Source organism: Trichechus manatus, unplaced genomic scaffold, assembly GCF_000243295.1.
Source record: "Trichechus manatus latirostris isolate Lorelei unplaced genomic scaffold, TriManLat1.0 scaffold00005, whole genome shotgun sequence".
NCBI classification, from domain to species: Eukaryota; Metazoa; Chordata; class Mammalia; order Sirenia; family Trichechidae; genus Trichechus; species Trichechus manatus.
This window is the reverse complement of record NW_004443941.1, coordinates 24046977-24071373: the sequence shown is the minus strand read 5'-3', so window position 1 is coordinate 24071373 and position 24397 is coordinate 24046977. Positions and strand designations below refer to the sequence as shown.

The window sequence follows — 24397 nt, the reverse complement described above, 5'->3', positions numbered from 1 at the left end:
ATGAGTTGGAATCGACTGGATGGCAACGGGTTAGGTTTTCTAACAGCTAAAAAGTTAAGGCTAAAATTTCTAAATAATTTGACTACTTCTAGCTGTTTTTAGTAGCCAGCACATACAACAGATTTACCAAAGCAAGTTTTGTGAGGAATAAACAGGTGAACTTTACAAATAAAATCAATAAATTGATGCAACATATATTTATCTTCAGGTAGAATTTACTTGGTTTTCTCTAACAAGATAGGCCTACAAAGTAGCTGGATATAAAATTTAAGTTGATCCCCCCGATATGACAATTAACTAAATGATTAACAATACAGCAATGAAAAAAGTTAAAAAAGCACATTATAAAATAAATCTACCAGTCCAATAAAATGATAAAATATAATATTAAAGGTAAATGAATTATTCTTGAATTTAAAGTGAACTTTACTTACTTGTTTGCACCTAAAAAGTAACTACCTTGGTGTCCTTGTCCATATTCTAGTTGTAGATCCTAGTAGTACAAAATGAAATATTTAGTAAAATTGTAGTATATTGTATATGATAATACGCTAATTATATTATTTTTAAAAGAGAAACCTCAGATACCAAATAAATCTGTATTGCTCTAAGTTCTTAAAAAGGAGGCATGATAGGACTTCAACAATAAACAATTTTTAGAAGTTTGCAGTTCTGATTTATTATTTAAGTTCAGTATTTTTCTGAGCATTCAAATAATACATGCAAGTTTCATTTTTGGTTGCTATTATTGTAATTAACATAAAAATCCATTTTTAAAGAGAAGAAAGCTCAAATAAGACATTTACTCTCAAGCTATAATGAAGCAAAATTAGAAAACAACTAACAAAAATCATGGTTTGACTTTGTATAAAGGATCTGAAATAATTATGTATATATACACATTCATATATATCTACTGTTGCTTCATGTAGGCAATAATTTTTAAAGATGTAAAATAGGGTGCTATTTTAAGTAAATTATGTATGTGAACTTGTAGGAGGTTATCAGTTGTACTAGGGGACTTTTACGAATTTTTTAAAAGACTGAAAAGTTAGCAAAATTTCAAATGAATATTATTAAAGCAGTTCCTCAACTATTTCATCATTTCCACTGAATGTTCAGGACTATAGTTTAAAGGGATGAACAATACATGTGCCATACTCAAACAGCTTCTCTAGAAATCAAATGTGCTTTCCAACCATAGAAAGTACAAAATAAAGTTGGCTTCTTTTCTCTGTTTTTTAAGGCACGGTATTCAAGTCCTGTTTTAATCATATACAGTATTTAACATTTTAAATGAATGTTATTTTCATTAGAACATACTGGACTTAAAATGCTTTGATTTTTCCAAGGCACTGCCAGATGTATGATCAGGACTTACTGCAAAAGTCACCTGCTTGGAGACTCCTTCTAAGACTGACCCAGGCAGACAGTTGTGGCCTTTGTCATGTCTCCACAGCATTAATACATAGTTCTCCTCCAGCACTTACACTATATTTTAACTAATCTATTTACAACTCTGTAAAAATAGTAAGCAGGAAAAATATATATACATATAGTAGGCAGGTTGTAAGCTCCTCAAAGAAAGGGAAACTGTCAAATCCATCTTACTTTCCTGCAGCACAGGGTCTAGCAAGTACTGAGCACACATTCACTAGGGCCTAAATAAATGCCGGTTTAACTCCATGCTTATTTTCCTGTCCATAGGTAACTAACACTTCAGCCTTGTTAAGATACAAAATATAGATCACAAAAATACCAAGGCCAGGAATGTAAAAATTCTAAGCAATATATTACACTGAGGTGAAAAGCACCTTAAAATATGTGCTCCAAGACTTATCAAAAAAAAAAAAAAAAAAAAAAAAACTGATGAAAATAAAAATCAAAATTCTGATTTAGACAAGGCTCAAATTTTGTCTTCTTCAATATTTGTGTTCTGTTATGCATAATAATGTTTCTTACCTGTGACATAAAACACACAATAAACAAAAAAGCTAATTGACTGTCACACTAGTCTCACATGAAATTCTTATTAAAAAAGCACACCTGTTCTAATTTATAACAATAAATTTTTAATGGGATAAAATCAGTATGTTATCACAGGACTGCTACAGAGCAGTTATACTGAACAATTCAGGCGGTCATGACTTGAAATAAAAACCTGAAAACGTCAAGTAGATTCCAACTCACAGCAACTAGCAACCCTATAGGGCTGAGTAGAACCGCCCCATAGGGCTTCCAAGGCTATAATCTTTATGGAGAGGAGCCCTGGTGGCACAGTGGTTAAGCACTCAGCTGCTAACTAAAAGGTTGATGGTTCGAACGCACCAGCTGCTCCACAGGAGGAAGATGTGGCAGTCTGCTTCTGTAAAGATTTCAGCCTTGGAAACCTTATTGGGGCAGTTCTACTCTGTCCCACAGGGTCGCTGTGAGTCGGAATCGACTCAACGGCAATGGGTTTTTATTTTTTTGGTTTACTAGATGGTCGTATCATATGGCCATCCTTTATAAGCTAAGTAAGAATATATTTAAGGATGCCAGGACAGAAAAAAAATTAATAGCGTTACTCATGCATCAATTTATTAATGAACAACGTTTAACTACACAGTAAAGTCATGTAAGTGACGACATGCACTGAAAACATGCAGCGGCCTAGTAGAGGTTCAACCTGAAGACTCAAACAAAAGTTCAAGACGGTTATCCCAGGCCAGTTATGGTTTCTGGGTCAGAGAGTCCCAACGTCAACGGTTCCTTTCAACGGACAGGGGAGTGTTCCTAAACCTAGGATGAAGCTGCTAAGAAAATACGGTGTGAGAAAGAGTTGAAAAAGGACAAAGCAGGTAAAGCGCAACACTGGAAAAGGAGAAGAGACAGTTAAGAAAATCTCTTGATAGTTTTCTTTACATCCCGTCAGGAGATTACAGTCTACACCTGATGAGAAAACAGCAAGATCAACAGAATCGATACAGTTGCTAATACAAAAGAAAAAAAGGCTTCAGCAATATATCTAAGCTGAGAAAAAAGAAAATTACAGCATGAATAAGGTTGTTAGCAAGGTGAGATCCTTTTAATGTGGCAGATGATTTACAGAAGTAATCAGGGAGTGAAGCCAGGAAAGTCAAACATTTTGTACTTCTATAAAAGTCAGAGAACAAGTGGGGACAGAACATTAACTGATTAAGCAGTATTTTGACTAATAAAACCTGAAGACTTAAGCAGCCTAAAGTTCAATAACATGACATTTGTGCTGTAAACTTGGAAAGAACTTCAGCAGGTTAGGTTTGATATTCTGTAAAATGTTCTATCACTCTGCAATTCTGAAATGAGATTTCCCTTGAAATTCTTCCTGTAATTAAGGAAAGTATCCACAGAACATACATTTCATACTAGTTTAACAGATATAAATTAACAAAGTTGGCATTTACTGTTTCTTTCCCAGAATAAATTTAAGTGACTTAATTCAATTTTGACCGAATTCACAGGGAATTTTAAAGTATTCTTAAATGTGTACTGATTAATATTAATCAGGTATAGCTTTCCGACATGTATTACTGTTTTAATTACTATTTAAATATTTCATTCTTAGCTGTTCAGGGATACTACAAGCTTCTTCAGGGCAACGACTATGTTACTACTTCTTTATATTCTTCTACAGCAATTAACATAGTGTTTTATATATAATTAACTTTTAATGTATTTTTCATTGGTGTATGGCTTCAAAATGCCCAGTAAAACTGGGCAAATTAAAAGAAAAAACAGCATCAAATCAGATCTACTTGTAATATAATCTTTTAATCGAAAGATAGCATTTTGTAGAATAAACGGATTTTTATCGTTATGGACAAAACTCTTACAATTTAATTATCGTGCTATAATGAGTGTTTTGTTTGGTTTTTCAACTTGGGTAACAAATTGACTTTTTCAAAATTAAAAGACCTGTCTTAATGACTGTCAATCCTACAAATCAAGCTGTTTTTCCGGCTTCATACATTATGATCACCTGAACTTTTAGTGATTTAAAAAAACAACTTTATTGCAGTAACAAAAATTGATGTGTAATTTTCTAAATTTATTCTTAAAAATCACAAAATGCATACATTTAGCAGTTAAAACAACCACACATCATTGATGATAGAGAACTTTTAAGCAGCAAGATCTTTAAGGGGCTAAACGTTTCTTCTGGGTTCCAGAAAATGTAGGGCTCTCCTCTGGGTGCCAACTGCTGACTAAGGTAAGATTCAGACACTTCAGGTTCACCAGGTGTCTAGGGGCTGGCAACAGGCATTTGAAGAGCTGAAAATTTGTTCACAGTGCCAAGGTTTTAGGAGAGATGAAATCAGGCTATTGAAATAACAATGGAACATATGTCGATTAAGAGAGAGAATGACAGCGAGAGAGCCAGCCCAGTATTAGCGGAAAGAAAGTACAGTGATGATGCTGGGGACAGGCAATATAGCACAGTGGTTTAAGTGTGAACTCCTGAGCTAGGCTGCTAGGGTCAAATCCCAGCTCTTGTTACTTTTTAGGTCGGTGACCATAGACCAATTTGGGCTTCTTTGCACCTCAAATCCATTTGCAAAACAAGGATAATAATGGTAAATGAGTTAATATGTGTAAAGTGTTTAGAATAATGCCTGGTACATAAAGAGTGCCAGAAAATGCCAGCTATTATTATCATTAAGAGTTTTTAAAAGCTGATTTTATGGTAGAGTCTGACAAAGATTTCATTCATCCCTCTTCGACCAGAACTACCTGCAAGCTAACTTACCCCGCAAGATTCCTCTCTACTCAAAGCCCTCCTGTGTCACAAAACCCCTGTCAAATGTTCCCACGTATCATAGGAAACTCCTTATCCCTGGGGATGTGGGAAAGATGGGGTAGGTTGGGGTACACTTTGAGGGAAAAGAGCCATAATAACTTGTTCAAATTACTAGGCTGGTTCCACACAAAGGTACAGAAAGGAATATTTATAACTCTAAAGTATTATGTTTCTGCATTATTTTGTTGTTGTTGTCTTTCCTGCATACAGCATACTAATGAAAAGAGTTAACTTAAATTCTTTATTCTGTGGTCTTTTGTTGCCACAACAGATTTCACTGTCATTTTAGCTTGTTGTTGTCGTGTGCCATTAAGTCGATTCTGACTCACAGTGACCCTATATGACAAGAGTAGAACTGCCCTCTAGGGTTTTAGGCAGTAATCTTTATAGCAATTGATGGGCCATCCTGCAGTTGGCCCCTGGCCTTGTCCTAACTGATGATATTGAGCTTTTCCATTGTCTCTTTCCACAGATGTAGTCAATTTGATTCCTGTGTATTCCATACATGAAGAAAGCAAAAGGTATTAAAAAGACAGGAAAGAAAGAAAAGACCAAAATGGATGTCAGAAGAGACTCTGAAACTTCCTCTTGAATGTAGAACAGCTAAAGCAAAAGGAAGAAATGATGAAGTAAAAGAGCTAAACAGAAGATCTGAAAGGGCTGCTGGAGAAGACAACGTAAAGTATTATAATGAAATGTATAATGACCTGGAGTTAGAAAACCAAAAGGGAAGAACACGCTCAGCATTTCTCAACCTGGAAGAAGTGAAGAAAAAATTCAAGCCTCAAGTTGCAATACTGAAGGGTTCTATGGCAAAATACTGAAAGATGCAGAAGCACCAAAAGAAGATGGAAGAATTTACAGAATCACTGTATCAAAAAGAATTGGTAGATGTTCAACCATTTCAGGAGGTAGCATATGATCAAGAACTGATGGTACTGAAGAAAGAAGTCCAAGCTGCACTGAAGGCAGTGGCTAAGAACAAGCCTCCAGGAATTGACAGAACACCAGATGAGGTGTTTCAACAAACAGACAATGCTGGGAACGCTCACTTGTCTATCCCAAGAATTTTGTAAAACAGCTACTTGGCCCACCAACTGGAAGAGATCATATCTGTACCCATTCCAAAGAAAGGTGATCCAAAGCAATGCAGACATTATTGAACAATATCATTACTATCATGTGCAGATAAAATTTTGCTAAGGATAATTCAAAACCAGTTGCAGCAGTACATCCACAGGGAACTGCTACAAATTCAAGCCAGGTTCAGAAGAGGACGTGGAACGAGGGTATCACTGCTGATGTCAGACGGACCTTGGCTGAAAAGCGCAAAATACCAGAAAGATGTTTTCTTGTGTTTTATTGACTACACAATGGCATTTAACTGTGTCGATCATAATAAATTATTGATAACATTTCGAAGAACGGGAATTTCAGAACACTTAATTGTGCTCATTTGGAACCTGTACATAGACCAAGAGGCAGCTGTTCGAATGGAACAAGGGGATACTGCGTGGTTTAAAATCAGGAAAGGTGTGCATCAGGGCTGTATTCTTTCACCATATTTACTTTATCTGTATGCTGAGCAAATAATCAGAGAAAGTGGAATATTTGAGGAAGAACGCAGCATCAGGATTGGAGCAAGATTAATTAAAACCTGAGATATGCAGAAGACACAACCTCGCTTGCTGACAGTGAAGAGGACTTGAAGCACTTACTGAATAAAGAACAAAGACTACAGCCTTCAGTATGGATTACACCTCACCATAAAGAAATCAAAAATCCACACAACTAGACCAATAAGCAACGCCGTGATAAATGGAGAAAATACTGAAGTTGCCCAGAATTTCATTTTACTTGGATCCATAATTAACGCCTGCGGAAACAGCTGTCAAGAAATCAAACAATGTATTGCATTGGACAAATCTGTTGCAAAAGATTTCTTTAAAGGGTTAAAGATGTGCCCATCAATGGATGAATGTACAAACTGTGGTACATACACACAATGGATACTACGCAATGATAAATAACGACGAATCTGTAAAGCATCTCACAACATGGATTAATCTGGAGGACATTATTCTAAGTGAAATAAGTCAATAACAAAGGGACAAATATTGCACGAGACCACTATTATAAAAAACAAGAAAAGGTTTGCACAGAGGGGGAAAAAGAAATTCTTTGATGGATACCAGGGGTGGGAGAGGGAGGGAGGGAAAATCACCAACTAGATAGAAGACACATGTTAAGATTGGTGAAGGGAAAGGCAATACACAATATGGAAGACGTCAGCATAACATGACCAAGGCAAGGGAAGACACTGAGAGGAACACAAGAATAAAAGGCTGCTATGTAATTACTAATAACACAGACAATCCTGCAACAATAGTAGTAACGAACAGTAGTTTATTAATTGATACATAGGTAAATAGTTATGTTAAAGAGATGTGGGAGGATGTAACGGACTCCCACCTGCAGATACAGGTTTGGCTGTGGATATTTCTACGTACATGATTGTAGGTGCTGCATGTATATTAATATGGTCAACAGAGCACACAAGGGGCACAGTCATGTAAACTTCTTCGACATAACCAAACACCTGGCAGGATGAAGTTCCTAAGCTCGAAGGTGAAGGACCACAGACTTGGGGGACATCTACATTAATCGGCACAACACAGTTCATAAAGACAATGCTCCACATCCTATTTCGGTTAAGTAAAATCTGGGGTCTTAAAAGCTTGTGAGTGGCCATCTAAGATACAGCTATTGGTTTCTTCCCATCTGGAGCAAAGGAGAATGCAGACAATCACAGAAACAAGGAAGTAATTAGTCCAAAGGACTAATGGACCACATGAACCACAGCCTACATGACCCTGCGATCAGAAGAACTAGATGGTGACCTGGCTACCACTACTGCTCTGACTGGAATCACAATAGAGGGTCCCAGACAGAGTGAGAGGAAAATGTAGAACAAAAAATCAAATTCACAAAAAAGACCAAACTTACTCGTCTGACAGAGACTGGAGAAACCTCTGAGACTGTGGCCCTAAGACACCCTTCTGACCTGGAATAGAAGCCATTTCTGGAGATAATCTTTTAGCCAAGCAACAGACAGGCCCATAAAATAAACAATAACATCCTAGAGGAATGTGTTCCTTAGAACAATCAATTATATGAGATCAAAAGGACAACAACTGTCCAAAAGCAAAGATGAGAAGGCAGGAAGGGGTAGAAAAACTGGAGGAAAGGAAACGGGGAACCCAGGGTGGAAATGGGGAGAGTGCTGACACATTGTGGAGAATGCAACCAATGTCATGGAACACTTTATGTACAAACTGTCGAATGGGAAACTAATTTGCTCTGTAAACTTTCACCTAAAGCACACACCTACACACACACATACAAAAGCAAGACGTCACTTTGAGAACTAAGGTACACCTGACCCAAGCCATGGAATTTTCAACCGCACAATATGCTTGCAAATGCTAGACAATGAATAAGGAAGACAGATGAAGAACTGATGCCTTTGAATTACAGTGCTGGCAAAGAATACTGAATATACCATGGACTCCCAGGAGAATGAACAAGTGCGTCGTGGAAGAACAGCCAGAGTGCTCCTTAGAAGCAAGGATGGCAATATTTCATCTCACGTACTTCGGATACGTTATTAGGTGGGACCAGCCCCTGGAAAAGGACATCATGCTTGGTAAGGGTCAGTGAAAAAGAGGAAGACTGTCAATTAGATGGATGAACACAGTGGCTGCAACAACGGGCTCAAGCATAGCAACAATACCTACCTAACACCATCAACAACAATCCTTACAGGATCAGATCACCAGGTCTTTTCTACCGCAGAGCCACTGGTGGGTTTGAACAGTGGACCTTCCAGTTAGCAGCCGAGAATGTAACCACTGTGCCATCTAACTTTGAAGAATTTTTTATCTGGCTATCACTGTTTTCTTAAAAATGTTCCATTTCATTTGCCCCCTGTGATGGCTAATTCTCAAGCTTCATACTTTCTAGCCTCTCCACGCCATTGGACACATTCCACTTTCTTTTGTGACACTACATCTACTGACTCTCCTCCTAGCTTTACAACTGTTTCTCACCTCCAATGTTGGTTCTACCTCTGATTACTAAACACAGGCATCACCCAATATGGCAATCAATCTTCTGTCCTCTTTCTTCAGTCAGGTTTGAACTACAGAGAACACATGCAATGGTTTCATCTCTCCTTTCCTCTCTGATGACAAATCCACCTCTTCTGAGCTAATTCCGCACTTCCAGTAGGAGTATGACATCTCTCAAAACTGTGGTCTGTGCCTATGACTGTTCCCACATTAATTTCCATGAAACTTGGGAGTCATTTCTCGTTCTCTTTCTGAAGAATCGATAGTGGTTCCTACACACTATTGAAATTAGCCTTAGTTCCTCGCAGAAGCTAGATAAGCCATAGTAGCTCAAGAGCTCTTCTCCTTTTTGACCTCCTTAGGATTTATTACGTGTCAGCCTCTCCTCATCGACAGAGGTCATCCATTACGTATTTTGGCCATGGCTAAGATTTTATGTGTGTAGGTATCTTCTGGCCAACAACACTGCAACTTCCCTAAAGAATGAAATTATGTCTTAAATCTCTCTGACTTTCTACAAATGTTATAGGGTATAAATTTAAGTATTCATGTAAAGAACCATTTAAGTCAACCAGAATTGAAAGAGATATGTTACAAAGGCAGAGAGGAGGGAAAGTATAGGAAAATTCAACTCAAATGGCATGAAAGTGGAACCTAGGAGTAAACAGGTAGGGAAAGTAGGGGCTCTGGCCAACTCAGAAGTAGAAAGTACTATTTATTTAGTACTTATCAGAATTACTTTCCCATTTTTAAGATGATCTCAATATTTACATTTTCAGGGATGTTTTATAATCCAAATTTTGGCCTGAGAAAACTGGATATGACACAAAGCTGCAAAATTAAAATTTCATCAGAGACTGATTTTATTGTTAACTAAAGGGTAAATTATATTTAAAAATTATACATATGGTATCTAGTTCATTAAAACAAGTCACGTTATTATAACTGGACATTCTTATAGGGAAATATAATTTCTAAAAAAACACTCACATTTGAGTGAGAAAATTAAATAGTATTGGTTCTCTTTAAAAAAAGGAAAATATTTTTTATTTCAAAAATATTTTTATTACTACAACATTATCATATATGTGAGTATTTTTCAGCTTGTTATAAAAAAATACTACAATACTTAATATATAGAAGCTTGCAAAATGACAGCAATTTATAAAACAATGCTTAAAACAGTTCATTAAAACTGATCACAAAATGTTTGATATAAAAAAAAAAACAAGTAAGACTAAAACAGTGCTGACAAAGAAAATCAGAAGATGAGAAATACCAGGTGAGATCTTGCAGTGTAGTATATTTCTTCTGAACTGTCCAAAAAACCACCACTGTCGGGCTGTTTAGCAGACAGAGACCAAGAAACCCAAGTTATTTATACACAGACTAAAAGCCACACATTCACAAAGGGAAACTTTCACGAGTAAGCCCTGCTAATATCACTTTATTAAAGCAAATACAAAGTCAAATCATATTAAGCAGTTTTTAACAAAGCAGCATTGCAATACCGTTGCTTTATAACACGGTTACTAGATTAGTATAGAATTTAAATACATGCAATGCCAACTTAAAAGGAGAAACAGAAAATAAACTCAAACTGCCTCAAAAAAATACAGTTAGCACCTATAAACCTCGTGCCTACCTTTTCTTCTTGACTTTTTTCATCTCTCTACATAAATGTCAAGTTTAAGTATTCTAATATGATCATCTTAAGAATTTTCCTTTAACCTTCCTTTCCTCTGGGCTAGTATACTGAATTAGAATAACTATATCAAATAAAAGCTAAAGATCCCCTTTGTATACCTTTACCTTAAACTAGTCAAATGGGTTAAAATAAACTTTAAATTAAAAAGTTCCTACTTAAATCCTCAGAATTTATTAATACTCATTTTCTTCTTCTTATTAAATGGAAAAGGAGGAAAATGAAACATAATCTGACCTCAGCCAAAGTAATTTCATTAGGCTTAATTTTTGTCTGTTTTTTTTACAGTCTCATTTTTAAATTCTTCCATAGAATATTAACATCTCAAATATCTGGAAAGTATTTTGCTTCTAAGACTCTAACATATTATCATATATCTGGAGAAGAGTATATGAAACAATAACAAAAGAACCATGAAAACAATGTTCATAGTTAGCAAACCTGAAATGAATGACAAACTTGATCTACTATTCATGCCTAGTCTCTCTTGAATTTTAACACTCTAGGCAGATTCTATTCTACCCTGATGTTTAGAAAACTGGCTCACATTCTTAAAACACTGTCCCTAAATTTACTGAGAAGATGTACTTTTACTGGTACATCTAAAACCTCACCATTTTTCCTAATAAATATATACACAAAAAGCCCCAGCAAACTGAAAAACAAAGATGGAAAAAAAAATTAAAAGGTCAGCATTAAAAACATCTAATCAAAGAATAGCAAAACTATTTTCACTTAAAGTAATTTTGAAAATATTGTATTTCAGCAACACAGATTTATTCTCAATTTCAGAATTACCTTTTTGCTTCCCCCATATACGTTTGAAAATATTAATAACTAGAATTTTCAGTCAGTACCAATATGTCCAAAGACAAATTAAAACATTCGTTTTCAGTGTCCACATTCCAACACTACACTACTTACAAGTTCATGATGTGGTTCTGTCTCTTTCCTTAAGGGTGCATCAAATTGTACTTGACCAACTAAAAAAGAAAAGTCAAGATCTGTTTCTATATTCTTAATGATATAACAATTTAAAAAGTTACTCTATGGCAAAAAATTTAATTTTATCATCTCTCACACACCTGATCACAATCCAAAGATTTAAATAAAAAATCTGTTCGCTAGAAAAAGCCCAAGAAAGTTTAAAGTCTGTTAACCAATCAGTTAAGCCTAAGCCTTTTCCACAGTGAAAAGGAGTATGATTAACAAAATTATGTGTATGTTACCATTAAGCTCTAACTTGCTACTTCATCGTAACCTAGCATAAAGTAGCGACAATCTTAACTTGGGGTGTTAAGTGGGCAGACAGCTGCTGACGGGGAGTACCTGTGGAAAGCAGCCTACAAGATGGCCTCCAATGACTCCTGCCTCCTGGGATTTACAACCTTGTGTAGGTCCCTCTCATATTGTACCAGGGTTGGTCTGTGTGACCAAAAGAATACCACAGAAGTGATGGTATATCACTTCCATGATATTGCTTCTGTCTTGGACTCTCTCTCTCGAATCAGTTGCTCTGGAAGAAGCCATGTTTGAGCAGCCACATATCAAGGAACTGAAGCCTCCAGCAACATGTGCGAGAGCTTAGAAGCATATCCTCCTGCCTAGTCAAACCTTCAGATGACTGCAGCCCCGGCTGACATCTTGCCTGCAACCTCATGAGAAACCCTGAGCCAGGACCATCCAACTAAGCTGTCCTAGGCTGCTGAGCCTCTGGATCTGTGTGAGACAATACATGTTATGCAAAGTTTTGGGGTAATGTGGTACATGGCCAATAACAGGCAATACCCTACTATAGCTAGAAGAGACACAAGTGAACTGTACTACAGTACCTGTTTCTTTGCTATTTGAATGTAGTGAGTGTTTCACTATCTTTACCTTTAACTTAGCTGTAATATCTCATTATCACCGTCTGTTGTTACAAGCAGGGTAAAGAATTCAAAAGCACTGAGATAAAAGCAGAGACACAAATACAAAAAAGAAGAAAAATAGTCACAAACATTTTAAATTTCACCTAGTCACAATTTCAGCCAAAATAGTAATTCTCACGCAAGGTGGGGAAAAGAGTAAGGTTTCGAAGCATAATCACTTTTATAATTGTTTTGATTTTAACTTAGTGTGTATAATTTATTTTTAAATGTTAATACCAGTTAAAGGAGACCATGGGATTTGAATATTTAGCAATAGGATGCACAAATAAAAGGTTGAGAAACAGAACCTAATGAGATCTCCAGTTGTGTGTGAATGTGTACAACTATTATGACCCAGATATCAAATTTTGGCCCTTAGAGATAAATAGGCTCTTATTAAATGAGTTCCTCATACCTGTTCCCATATGACAACACATCAAAGACTACAAAATAACCTTTAGTAAAGTATTAAAACTAACACAAATATCACCTTGATAGAGGCCTACTGAACAGCTCTCAACTACACTTGTCATCAAACAGCCAAGTGAAATCTGCAATAAAGTTACACGAGGGTGGGTGCTCTTATGCATCCACCTGCATGAGCACATGGCTGCCTCTCCAACTAAGCTATGTAATCACTGATTGTAGGAGTAACGGGGGTGCTGTCTCGTTAACTTTAATAACAAGAACAGAGCCATAACTATAGCTGATATTCAATACCCCTGTATTCTGTGGACAGAAAATGCATTTCCAGACAAGGGAACCCTATAGCAAAGTCCCTATGGAGATTCACTCACCACATCTTACACCGGTATCATTCTTCTGTTCTCTTTAAATTCCCTAAAGTTATGAAAAGCTTCTGCCACAGAACCTTTCAGCCACTATTTACACAATTGTTGGTCAATCATTCCAGGCTGCAGAGCTGTTTATGACACCCTTAAAAATGTCAAGAAATTCCTACTTATCTGTATTTGTCAACTGGTCGTTACTTATATTTTAATATCTGGAGGAAAATTCCTTAGATTCTTTGACACAGCTCCAGCATTATCACTTCCTGACCTTTCATTAGCCATTACGGTCATAACTGATTCTACTGTGGCAGACAAGTGGAGCCACAGTAAACACACACTCTACAGAATACACTCAACTCTACAGAATACACTTGGGATAAAACCAAAAACCTAACCAACTGCTCTCAAGCGACCGCATGTGTGTCATGGCGACCCCATGTGTGTCAGAGAAGAACTGTGCTCCACAGAGGTTTCAATGGCTGTTTATTGGAAGTGGATCATCAGGCCGGCCTTTTTTCTAACACAGGCTGCCAACCTTTCGGTTAGCAGCCGAGCACACCCAGGGATTCCCTCTCAGAATAGAAGGGTACAAAATGCTCGTTGGCTGAGAGCTTCTGCAGTATGCTGCCTCAACCATTTCCTTAAAGGCATATTGATAGACCCTAAAATCTGGTTTTAACTTCCAACCTGAAATTCAGATTTTAACATGCTATGAGGCAGCCTCATTTCTTTGCAGCAAGTCCACTACTATTGCCTGCATCACTTTTGTCAGCTTTTATGGGTTAAAAGCATTCCCCAGAACACAAAATATAAATGGTAGAGAAGAGAGAGAAGCCACAGCACAATAATCAATACAAGCTGCAAAACACACTCAACTTAAAACAGCACAGAATGCAAATGGCTTAGATAAGTGGTTCTCAAACTTTCTGGTTGAAGGCGCCTGTATACTCTTAAAAACTACTGAGGATTTCAAAGAATTTTATGTGGGTTAAACCTATTGACATGTTCCAAACTAAGAAAAATTGTATTTATTAATTCTTTAAACATGTTCATGTAAGTATTTTTTATTTTGACAAAACAAAAATTTTAGTGAGAAGAGTGGCAATGAGCTATATTTCTGCAAATCTCTTTAATGTCTAGCTTAATACAAAACACTCAGATTCTCCAATATGCTTCTGCATCCAATCAGCTACCATATCACGCGTCATGTAGCTTCTTTAACCCCACTGAACACTGAGAGAATAAAAGTTTTTAAAAAAGGGTAAATAATGTTTTAGGATTATTATGAAAATAGTTTTAACCTTCTGGATCCCTTGGAAGGATCTGGAGGACTCCCAGGATTCCTAAACCACACTTTGAGAACTGCTGGTTTAGACTGTTTACAGTATGGTACGCTAACACTACCAGCACAAAACTTTGCCCGAGAACTTTAATATACAGCATATGGTCCAGCAAAAATCCCAAGGGAAGGTTCACAAAGGCCTTCTAGTGTAAAGGTCACACAATGCGCTGAGGTGGTTACTGAAATGGGGCAGTGTTTGTGAAAGATCACTTGGCTGGAAGTCAGGAGATGGAGGGCCTGCCGTTAACTCGGTGTACAACTTGGCTTACAGGCGAATCTCTTGATCTCTGCATTTCATTTTTATCTTCTATCAAATGGTGACAGTGCTTGCCTCTACTTCCCTTACCTAGCTTTTGACATCATGAGATGGATTCATATTAATTAAACTATGAAATGTATTACTGGTATCATTACTAATCTAGCCCAAAATTGACAAAACTATCTTAACAGTACTCATCTCAAGTTACCACATTACCTAATTTCAGTAAAGTCATTTTGGATTTCAGGTCTCTCTGAATGAATCTTTAACTCACTGAAAACTGTCATCATAAGCCTGACTGCATTAAAATAGCATTCTAACCCATAGGGCGTAAACCCTTTTGCACTATTAGTCCAGAGACGCCTGCTGGCCAAGTTTACCACTGATGAGTTGACAGTATTAAGTCCCATGTAAATGAACAGTCTGTACCAGTGGGCTCATAACCTGGCCATCCATAAGAACTACCTGGAGTTATTTAAAAATAGCTTCCTGGGTCTACCCAAGACCTACTGAATCAGGACCTGTGGAGAAGTGGGGACCGAGAATCCCGTTTTGAAAAGCTCCTAGGTTACTCAGTTAAGCCCGTGTGCAGACCTGTACCTCGCCTTGCTACTCAAAATGTGGTCCTTGCATCCACAAAACCTGGGAGCTTGTTAGAAATAAAGAACCTGAGGTTCCACCTCAGATCTACTGAATCAGAAACTGCATTTTAACAAGCTCTTTAGTTGAGTTATAAAACTCGTTGCCGTTGAGTCGATTCCGACTCATAGCGACCTTATAGGACAGAGTAGAACTGCCCCATAGGGTTTCCAAGGAGCAGCTGGTGGACTTGAACCGTCGATCTTTTGGTTAGCGGCTGAGCTCTTAACCATTGTGCTACCAGGACTCTGGGTGAGTGATATGCACATTAAAGTTTAAGAAACACTGCTTCGTATTACTTGTATCCTGCCTATTTCAGGAATTTTACTCCTCCTCCCAAACATTAACATCATAAATAACCTCCACCAACCAAAAAATTCCCAGGAATAAGGAAAATAAAATGCTTATTGTCTTAATTAAACTTTACCCTTAAAAGTGTTTAGTAAGAAAAAGTGTTTGGAAGAAAATGAAACAAAAGTAATCATAACTAAAAAGCAACTTGAAATCTTATTTCCATTGTTAAAATTATGTAACTGTGTGTACTTACAGTTTATCTCTGAGCGTGTTTTTTCTTCTCTCACATTTCTACTTGTTGAGTGAATTCTATGTGGTACGGCAACAAGAGGCTAGGAAAAGAACAAAATCAATAATATGTGCATTTGATAATCAAGTCACAGTTTGGCCCATAAAATTACCCAAATATGAAAGATATACTTTAAAATGAAAACAGGAACAAAATTCAAAAGCTTTGCAAATATTTAAAAAAAAAAAACAAAAAACGCCAACCACAGTAGTAGCTCAAACTAAGAAGGTAAAAATATAAATATCTTTATTACCTAATTAACATAAATCATTATTTTCACTACAAACAGCACTTAACATGGCTAGATTAAATACGTGTGAAATTAAATACAAGAAATAATGTATTCTGCTTATTTGTAAGTGTAATATTAGATTTACCTAAACCCATTTTACAAGGAAGAATCAAGTACACTAAATACGGATCTACTCTGACAGGAAGAAATTCTGAGGGGAAAGAAAAGACAGCAGTACAAAGATTATCTCCGCATCTATTACCTAATGACGGCTTTTCTTTAAGGTTTACTCTTCAACTTACGTATACATTTTTTTAAAATAATACTTGATACGAGTATACATTATGTTTGGTAAAGACACCATGTTGGGTAGATTTATCAGTGAGAACAAAGGAAATCCTCAATGAGATGGACTGACACAATAGCCACAACAATATACTCAAATACAAACCATCACAAAGATGGCGCAGGACCAGGCAATCTTTCATTCTGTTATATATAAGGTCCCCAGGAGTCGGAGCTGACCCAATGGTAACTAATAAATAACACATACGTATGTACTTACAGATAACTCAATAAGCGACCCTGGTGTGTGTCAATTTTTTGCCACAATTTGAACTAATTTTAAGTTAGACTGTCAAAAACCGTATAACTTATGATTATGTGTCTTTGAACATACAGCATTTTATGTTTTTCAGAAGTTTTTTCATTTAAAAAAAAAAAAGTTCTTCATTCCATCTCAGTTTCTCTCTATATTAAGTATACACTTCCAGGAGCAGGAAACATGAGTATTCTTTTTCCTTAATTTGTAAAGGGATTCACACTTCAGGACTGTTATAAAACTTAGCTTTCCAAAGTGACCAAAAATGAAGTACTAGAAAACTTATAAACTCTGAAAGTCCTTAGTAAAAGATTTGTTAAAGAGTTCCAGTATCAGTGGAAAACAAAGGAACTGAAAAATATAATTTAAGGAAACCTTTTGAAAATTAAGCCTATAGCATGTCAGGAACAAAACTGACACCTAATTTGAGAAGATAAGTGATTATTAAAAGAAAGACTATGCAGGGGCCATATTTCACCCTTTAGGACAGAGGTAAACTATAGACTTGACTGATTTTCCTTTGACTTGTACCAATTCAGATTTTTACACAAGAAATGGATACTTTCTCAAAAAAACATGTTGAAAATGGCTATTATTTTCTGTTTGAGAAAGAGGAATGCCACAAGATTCCATTAAATGAAAAATGTCCATCCTGCAAATTTAGCAGGAGGACTGCATGTTAGACACAATCTACTACGATCCCAAAGATCTGGTTTTCTAATAATAGATTTCATTCCACTCCTCTAAAATGATATTACATTTATTAGAATTTCAAGTAAGCAGAGTAGATTCCCCAACTGCACCTATATGAACCTGAAAATTTGGACCTCTAAAAGGATACTCTTTAGCATCATTTGACATGTAGACACATTCTCAAAAAGTAATAGCTAAGTTTTAATTTCTAAACATGAATACTTTATTTCTCCTACAAATGTAATGCGTACCAGTCATGGAGACCTGCTACAATGAGCTTATGATTACTGCAATGAATTATATTTAGAGAAGTGTTGATGCATTAATAATCATTCTAATAAATGGTACTTAGAGAAACAAACCATTCACAATGAAGTATGGTTTCTAGTTTTTATTTAATAATCCTTTACAGGCCTTAGAGCCCTGGCTCCAAGTGCAGTGACTAATAGCTTGGCTGCTAACCAAAAGGTCGGCAGTTTGAATCCACCAGCTGCTCCTTGGCAACACTATTGGGCAGTTCTATTCTGTCCTATAGGGTCACTATTGGTCAGAATTGACTAGACGGCAACAGGTTTACAAACTTTAAGACTGAAATTATTTTTACCACTTCTGACCCCCAAAAAACAAAAACTTATCCTTATAAACCATTTCACGAGCCATTAACATTCAAAAGTTCTATGATTAACATAGGGAGCCCTTGAGATGCAGTGGTTAAGTGCTGGGCTGTTGACTGAAAGGTCAGCAGTTTGAACCCAGCAGGTGCTCCACAGGAAAAAGATGTGGCAGTCTGCTCCCGTAAAGATTATAGCCTTGGAAACTCTATGAGGCAGTTCTACTCTGTCCTACAGGGTCACTTTGAGTCGGAATTGCCTAGATGGCAACGGGTTTTATGATAAATATATTATTAAATAAAACATTTTATTTTTTGAGTTTTATTTTATTTTCATTGTATTTTAGATGGAAGTTTACACAGCAAAGTAGTTTCTCATTAAACAATTAATACATATATTGTTTTGTGACATTGGCTACCAACCCCATGACATGTCAACACTCCCATTCTCAACCCTGGGTTGCCCATTACCAGCTTTCCTGTCCCTCCTGCCTTCTCGTCCTTGCCCCTGGGCTGGTGTGCCCATTTAGTCTTGTTTTGTTTTATGGCCCTGTCTAATCTTTGGCTGAAGGGTGAACCTCAGGAGTGACTTCATTACTGAGCTATAACGGTGTCCAGGGGCCCCACTCTCTGAGTTTCTCTAGACTCTCTCAGGCCAGTAAGTTTGGTCTTTTTCAAATAAAAACATTTTAACAGACCCTTCACAATGAAAGCTACGTGATGATACAAAATTTGTATGGAATGAAGGAAAGAAATAGACAATATGGTAACATTAGCTAACTACAAGCCAGTGGTTCTCAACCAGGGGCACTTCTGCCCCTGAGAGGACATGTGGCAATGTCTGGGACATTTTGGTTGTCACAACCAATTGCCACTGGCAATTAATGGGTAGAAGCCAGGGACACTATTAAACATCCTACAGTATACAGGGCAGCTCCCTACAACAAAGATTGTCTGACCTAATATGTTAATAAGTCGAGAACCCTGATATGACCCCCCCACCGAAAAAAAAAGTTCTCAACTTCTTCTTCAAGGTCAGGGATCAGCAAACTACGGCCCATGACCCAATTCCCACTGCAGTTCATAGGAGTAAATAAAGTTTTATTGGAACACAGCCATGTTCACTGATTTATGCATTATCTATGACTACCTTCACCCTACAATGGCAGAGTTAGTAACTGTGACAGACAACATAGCTCACAAAGCCAAAATTATTTACTGGCTGGCTTTTTACAGAAAAAGCTTGCCGACCTCTCTTCTAGGTCAACTATCAAAATTCAGTGGGTCCTAACACTTCTTTGGTAGAACTGGGTTTAAAGTAATAAATTTTTACTACAACCATAAAGGAAAAAACCTCACAATTTTCTTCCTCAAAATTGCTAGGAACTTTGGGAAATATGGAAAGTAAAACCTTAGTAAATTTTTCCTTCAGCCCATGTGATTTCAATTTTTTAAATGAAAGGTGACTGCTTACAATGGAAATCCAAGTAAAATATATCTACCTTATCAAATTGACTTTATTTATTTTTATTGTACTTTACACAAAGGTTTACAGAACAAATAAACAATTGTCAATAAACAATTAGTACACAGACTGTTTCGTGACATTGGTTACAACCCCACCACATGTCAAGCCTCTTCCCTTCTCAACCCTGGGTTCCCTATTACCAGCTTTCCTGTTCCCTCCTGCCTTCTAGTCCTTGCCCCTGGGCTGGTGTGCCCCTTTAGTCTCGTTTTATTTTATAGGCCTGTCTAATCTTTGGCTGAAGGGTGAACCTCAGGAGTGACTTCATTACTGAGGTAAAAGGGTGTCCAGGGGCCATACTCTTGGGGTCAAACTAACTTTAAATAATACTAAACAACATTCTAAATATTTTTAGGGCATAAACATCACCTACTGTAAGCTATTACTTAATGTAAGGTAATCTATTACTTAACAGGTAAGGATCTAACCGAATGAAATGATAAAAAGAGTAAAGATTCACACATTTGATGTACTCTTAATCATATGTAAGCATGTCTTGATTGCACTCATTTTTATATGAATCTTATTTACTTAAAGATTAAGACTATATTTAAACACTGCTAAAATTTATGAGTGGGGCATTGGTGGTTCAGTGGTAGAATTCTTGCCTTCCATGCAGGAGACCCGGGTCTGACTCCCAGCCAATGCACTTCATGTATAGCCACCATCCGTTTGTCAGTGGTGCTTTGTGTGTTGCTATGATGCTGAACAGGTTTCAGAGGAGCTTCCAGACTGCAACAGACTAGGAAGAGAGACCTCGTGGCCTATTTCCAAAAATCAGCCAATGAAAACCCTATGGATCACAACAGTCCCCTCCACAACCTATCATGGGGATGGTGCAGGACTGGGCAGTGTTTCGTTCCATTGTGCATGGGGTTGCCATGAGTCAGAGGCTCGACTGCAGCTAACAACAACAAAATTTATGGAAGCTGGTATATAGAAACACCTAGATATGGAGGCTGGTTATCATTTTTAAAATGTCTAAATGAGTTTTTAAAAAGTCCTAACTGCTTTAATTATTATTTTTCTTTTTTAAACTTTGGACCTTTTCTGCAGCTTCCCATTGGCTAGCTCCTTTCCAGTGATGTCAATTCCTTTGTTATACTGTCTCTGACTTTTTACAAACTGCAAACTTCCCAAGATTAGGGAATATATTTTATCCACAGAAGGTCCCCAATAAATGTTCATTGCGGTGAATATGAATAAATACTAAAAACTGAACGTTTCAATAATTCAATAGCTGTTCAGAAGCTGCAACTAGCATTACCTGTTGTGGAGGAGAAATCAGCAATGTAAAAAATATACGCCTCAACTTCTTCTACGAAAAAGGATGCGCAATAAATGAAATGAAATGGTGCTAAAAGGCATTAATGAGTTAAGTGTCCTTTTTCTTGGTACATACAAATTTTTCCCCTTTATGTTATCTGAGTGGACTAGCCCTCTACTTTCTTTCCTTTTACTTTATGAAAACCATTCTAAGTGTACTTCCACTTTCAGAGAGAAATATGTGAGGGTGGGTGGAATGGGGATGAGTTCTTCTATTTACTGTTAATTCCTGGACATTGCTCCGGCCTTAGGAGTAAAAGGTCCTATTTGAAAAACTTCTGCAGCTCTATGCTAAACACCCTGAGGACTCACCTTAAGAGATGATACCAGCATTTATTTCAGGTGGCTATTGCAACACCACATAGTCTGCGTGCATATGTTTGTGTGTGTGTGTGTGTATGTGTGTGTGAGAGAGAGCGAGAGAGAGAGAAAACATGCTACCTTTGAAGTAGATACACTCTTAGAAATATCTCTGCAGCAAATGTTATTAATAAATAGTTGAGCTCAAATTCTTAGTCAACGAGGCAGATCAAGAACAGGACCCAAGTTAATTATTCCCAGTGTAGGCACATGCCAGGAAATAAAGGTAAAATAATTCATAAGATCCAAAGAGTAAAATACTGATGATAGTAAAACAGCAGCAAAAGTAACTTCAAAAACCGGGTATTTAAACTTTACATTTGCACAGTGCTTTGTGGTTTACAAAGTGCTTTCGCATACATTAGCTCATTTTATCCTCAGAATAAGCTTCTCCAATAAGTATTCATTTTACAGATAAGGACACTTAAAGTCAAACTTAAGTGACAGGGCATTCAGCTAGTAAGCTGCAGAACTTAGACAAATCTTGAATTTTATGATAACATATGGTGGCAAAAACAAACAAAATGACAGCTATCAAATCAGTCTCACAAGTTGTTGTTAACAGTGAATACGGATGAAACCCATGCTTACCTATGAGAACAATTTTACCTTCCCAGATAACTATAAAATTATTAAACCTTATAATGCTGTACATAGCAAATGGATTAACATCCAGGAGAAGAAAATTATATTAAGTGAAAACCATAATTCAGTGACTCCAGTGTATAATACTTATAAAATAAAAACTGCAAGGCAATGCAATATAAAAAAAGTTGAACCACTTTCTTCCATAGTGTATAATTATAATAAATTTTGAAAACTAAATATTTTCAAGGCTATTCAATTTCTACATAACAGGCATAGTATCACAGCAAGTGCTGAAATGAAATGCCAGTTAGATACATTCATATTCTGAGTGACAACACTGTGCTTAGAAATTATAATTACAAACCATTTGCAAATAAAAAGATTACGACTTTCTCTGGGAAAGTATTCTCTCAAGCTATGGTGAGAAGAAAAGTCCTCCCTATCCCACCCCCTAATAATTAAGATTCCTTTGTTACTTTGTACGTATTTGCCATAGAGGTTTAAAACAATTTACAATCATAATACCACCAAACATATTCTTGATAAGAAAATTTCTTTCCCTGCTACACGTGAAAGCTTCCAAAGGATCTTCATTCGTTGGACTGCTTCTGAAGTCGGCCTATCATTTCTCCTCTTTGAACACATTTTAAAAAGGACTTTATAATTCAATATGCCAAGTAAATAAAGCACGAGGTAAGAGGCAACAATGCAGTATTCAGCCTGAGAGAATACAGGCCGTCCTCGCTTTGCACAGTTTTGATATACATAAATTCCACTTACCACAGTTTAAATAACACCAGTCCCTAACAATATGGTTCATATTTCAGTCACTACAGTATGTTAATTGTAATTACATAAAGTATGAATTTCACTGCAAGCTATTCAGTCCACAAATCACTATGTAATAACAGATGCACATCATGACCAGTGACCAATCACATCATTTCTTTCAAAGTTTGGGAGTGACTGGTCTTTACACATCTGTTATTCAGTTCATGCACAGAAAGCAAAGTGTGTAGCTGTGTTGCCTAAGGAGGTCTCCCAGTGATAATAAACCCACATGACATTTTACAAAAATGGATAAGTGAAGGAGGGAATTAATTAGCCAACAAAGACAAAAGTGCCACAAAGAAATGAATGCTGACGCTGCCATTGTTTGAGAGACTCTAAATACACAGCCAGAGGAACTTAGTGATGTAAACGAGAAAAGTGGTTTTGACGGAAGGATGAAGACATCCCAGAAGAAGTAATGTCAGCACAAGACTTCCCATCATGGGAGCACTGAGATATTTCTTGACACTGAAAGTGCAAGGAATAAAGTGTTGGAAGCGGATCCAAACTTGGAAGCCTGGCACTCAAGATGAGATATCAAAGACTTTAATTTGAAAAAGATAGCAGTCTTCTTTTATAAAAAGCATTGAGGAAGTAGGTTGGGAAAAAGGAATAGATTCTGGAAAGTTGTCATTTAAGCAAAGGTGGGTCCTTTTCAAGCCGGGGCAAGTTTGTGATTGGGCCACATGTCCTTTTCTTTCATTTGTAATAGGTGCAAGGGTTCTTAGCTTTTTTGGGATGACATCTCAAGAAAATGTGGGTCTGAAAAATAGCAGTTACCCAAGGCTTATAGGTGGAAGCATCTGGTTATGGTCGTTATCTGATATTGCCAAGGCACAGAAAAGATACTTGCTCTGTGTCATAAAGTTATATGATGAGAAGGCAAATGCTAATGCAGGGTACTCTGATGAGTGTTTTCTAAACAAAGAAATGAAACACTTCAATTCTCAACAGTTCTAATATCTGAATTAGTAAAACAGGATACTAAATACAGTTCTACAATTTTTTCACATCCCTACAACATTTATAGCCAGCAGTTAAGAGTTTTTAATGTTTTGACAAAAATTTTTAAAGATTACAGAACAATCATAATTCTTCTCATTGATTATTAGATTACTTTGCAAGGTTTCAGCTTGCACAGTCCTTTTTATGGCTCCATACTACCGTCTACATTGAAGACTACTTGTACTCTGAATTATACTAGAAGGGTTCATAAAAACTTACGGTCTTAAAAACAAAAAACAATTTTCTCCCTAGTATAATTATAAGGTCAATAATATTTTACATGTCTTAAGTTCCTTACGTTTCCAAATTCCTTTCCAGGCCTTCAACAAAAGTACAGATAGCCTATTTATCACAGTACGTGAAAGTGGCAAGATGGAAAAATGGTGGACAGAAAGGTTCTCTCTGACACAAGATAACCTGTGACTATCTTTAAGATTACTGAAAGCTA

At 36.7% G+C, this 24397-nt stretch overlaps 1 protein-coding gene across 3 annotated transcripts in view; it reads right to left on the bottom strand.

Annotated features, from left to right (window-relative positions):
* MAP4K3 (mitogen-activated protein kinase kinase kinase kinase 3) overlaps nt 1-24397 on the bottom strand; it is a 203897-nt gene that overhangs the window by 54070 nt on the left and 125430 nt on the right. For 2 of the 3 annotated variants that reach the window (XM_004369535.2, XM_023735692.1), the window contains exons 13-16: nt 16143-16221; nt 11579-11637; nt 10229-10291; nt 435-493 (exon numbers count right to left, since the gene is read on the bottom strand). In XM_004369535.2, coding sequence (XP_004369592.1) covers nt 435-493; nt 10229-10291; nt 11579-11637; nt 16143-16221 — 260 coding nt within the window. The remainder of the gene's footprint in view (nt 1-434; nt 494-10228; nt 10292-11578; nt 11638-16142; nt 16222-24397) is intronic. The other variant, XM_004369536.2, reaches the window with a different exon arrangement.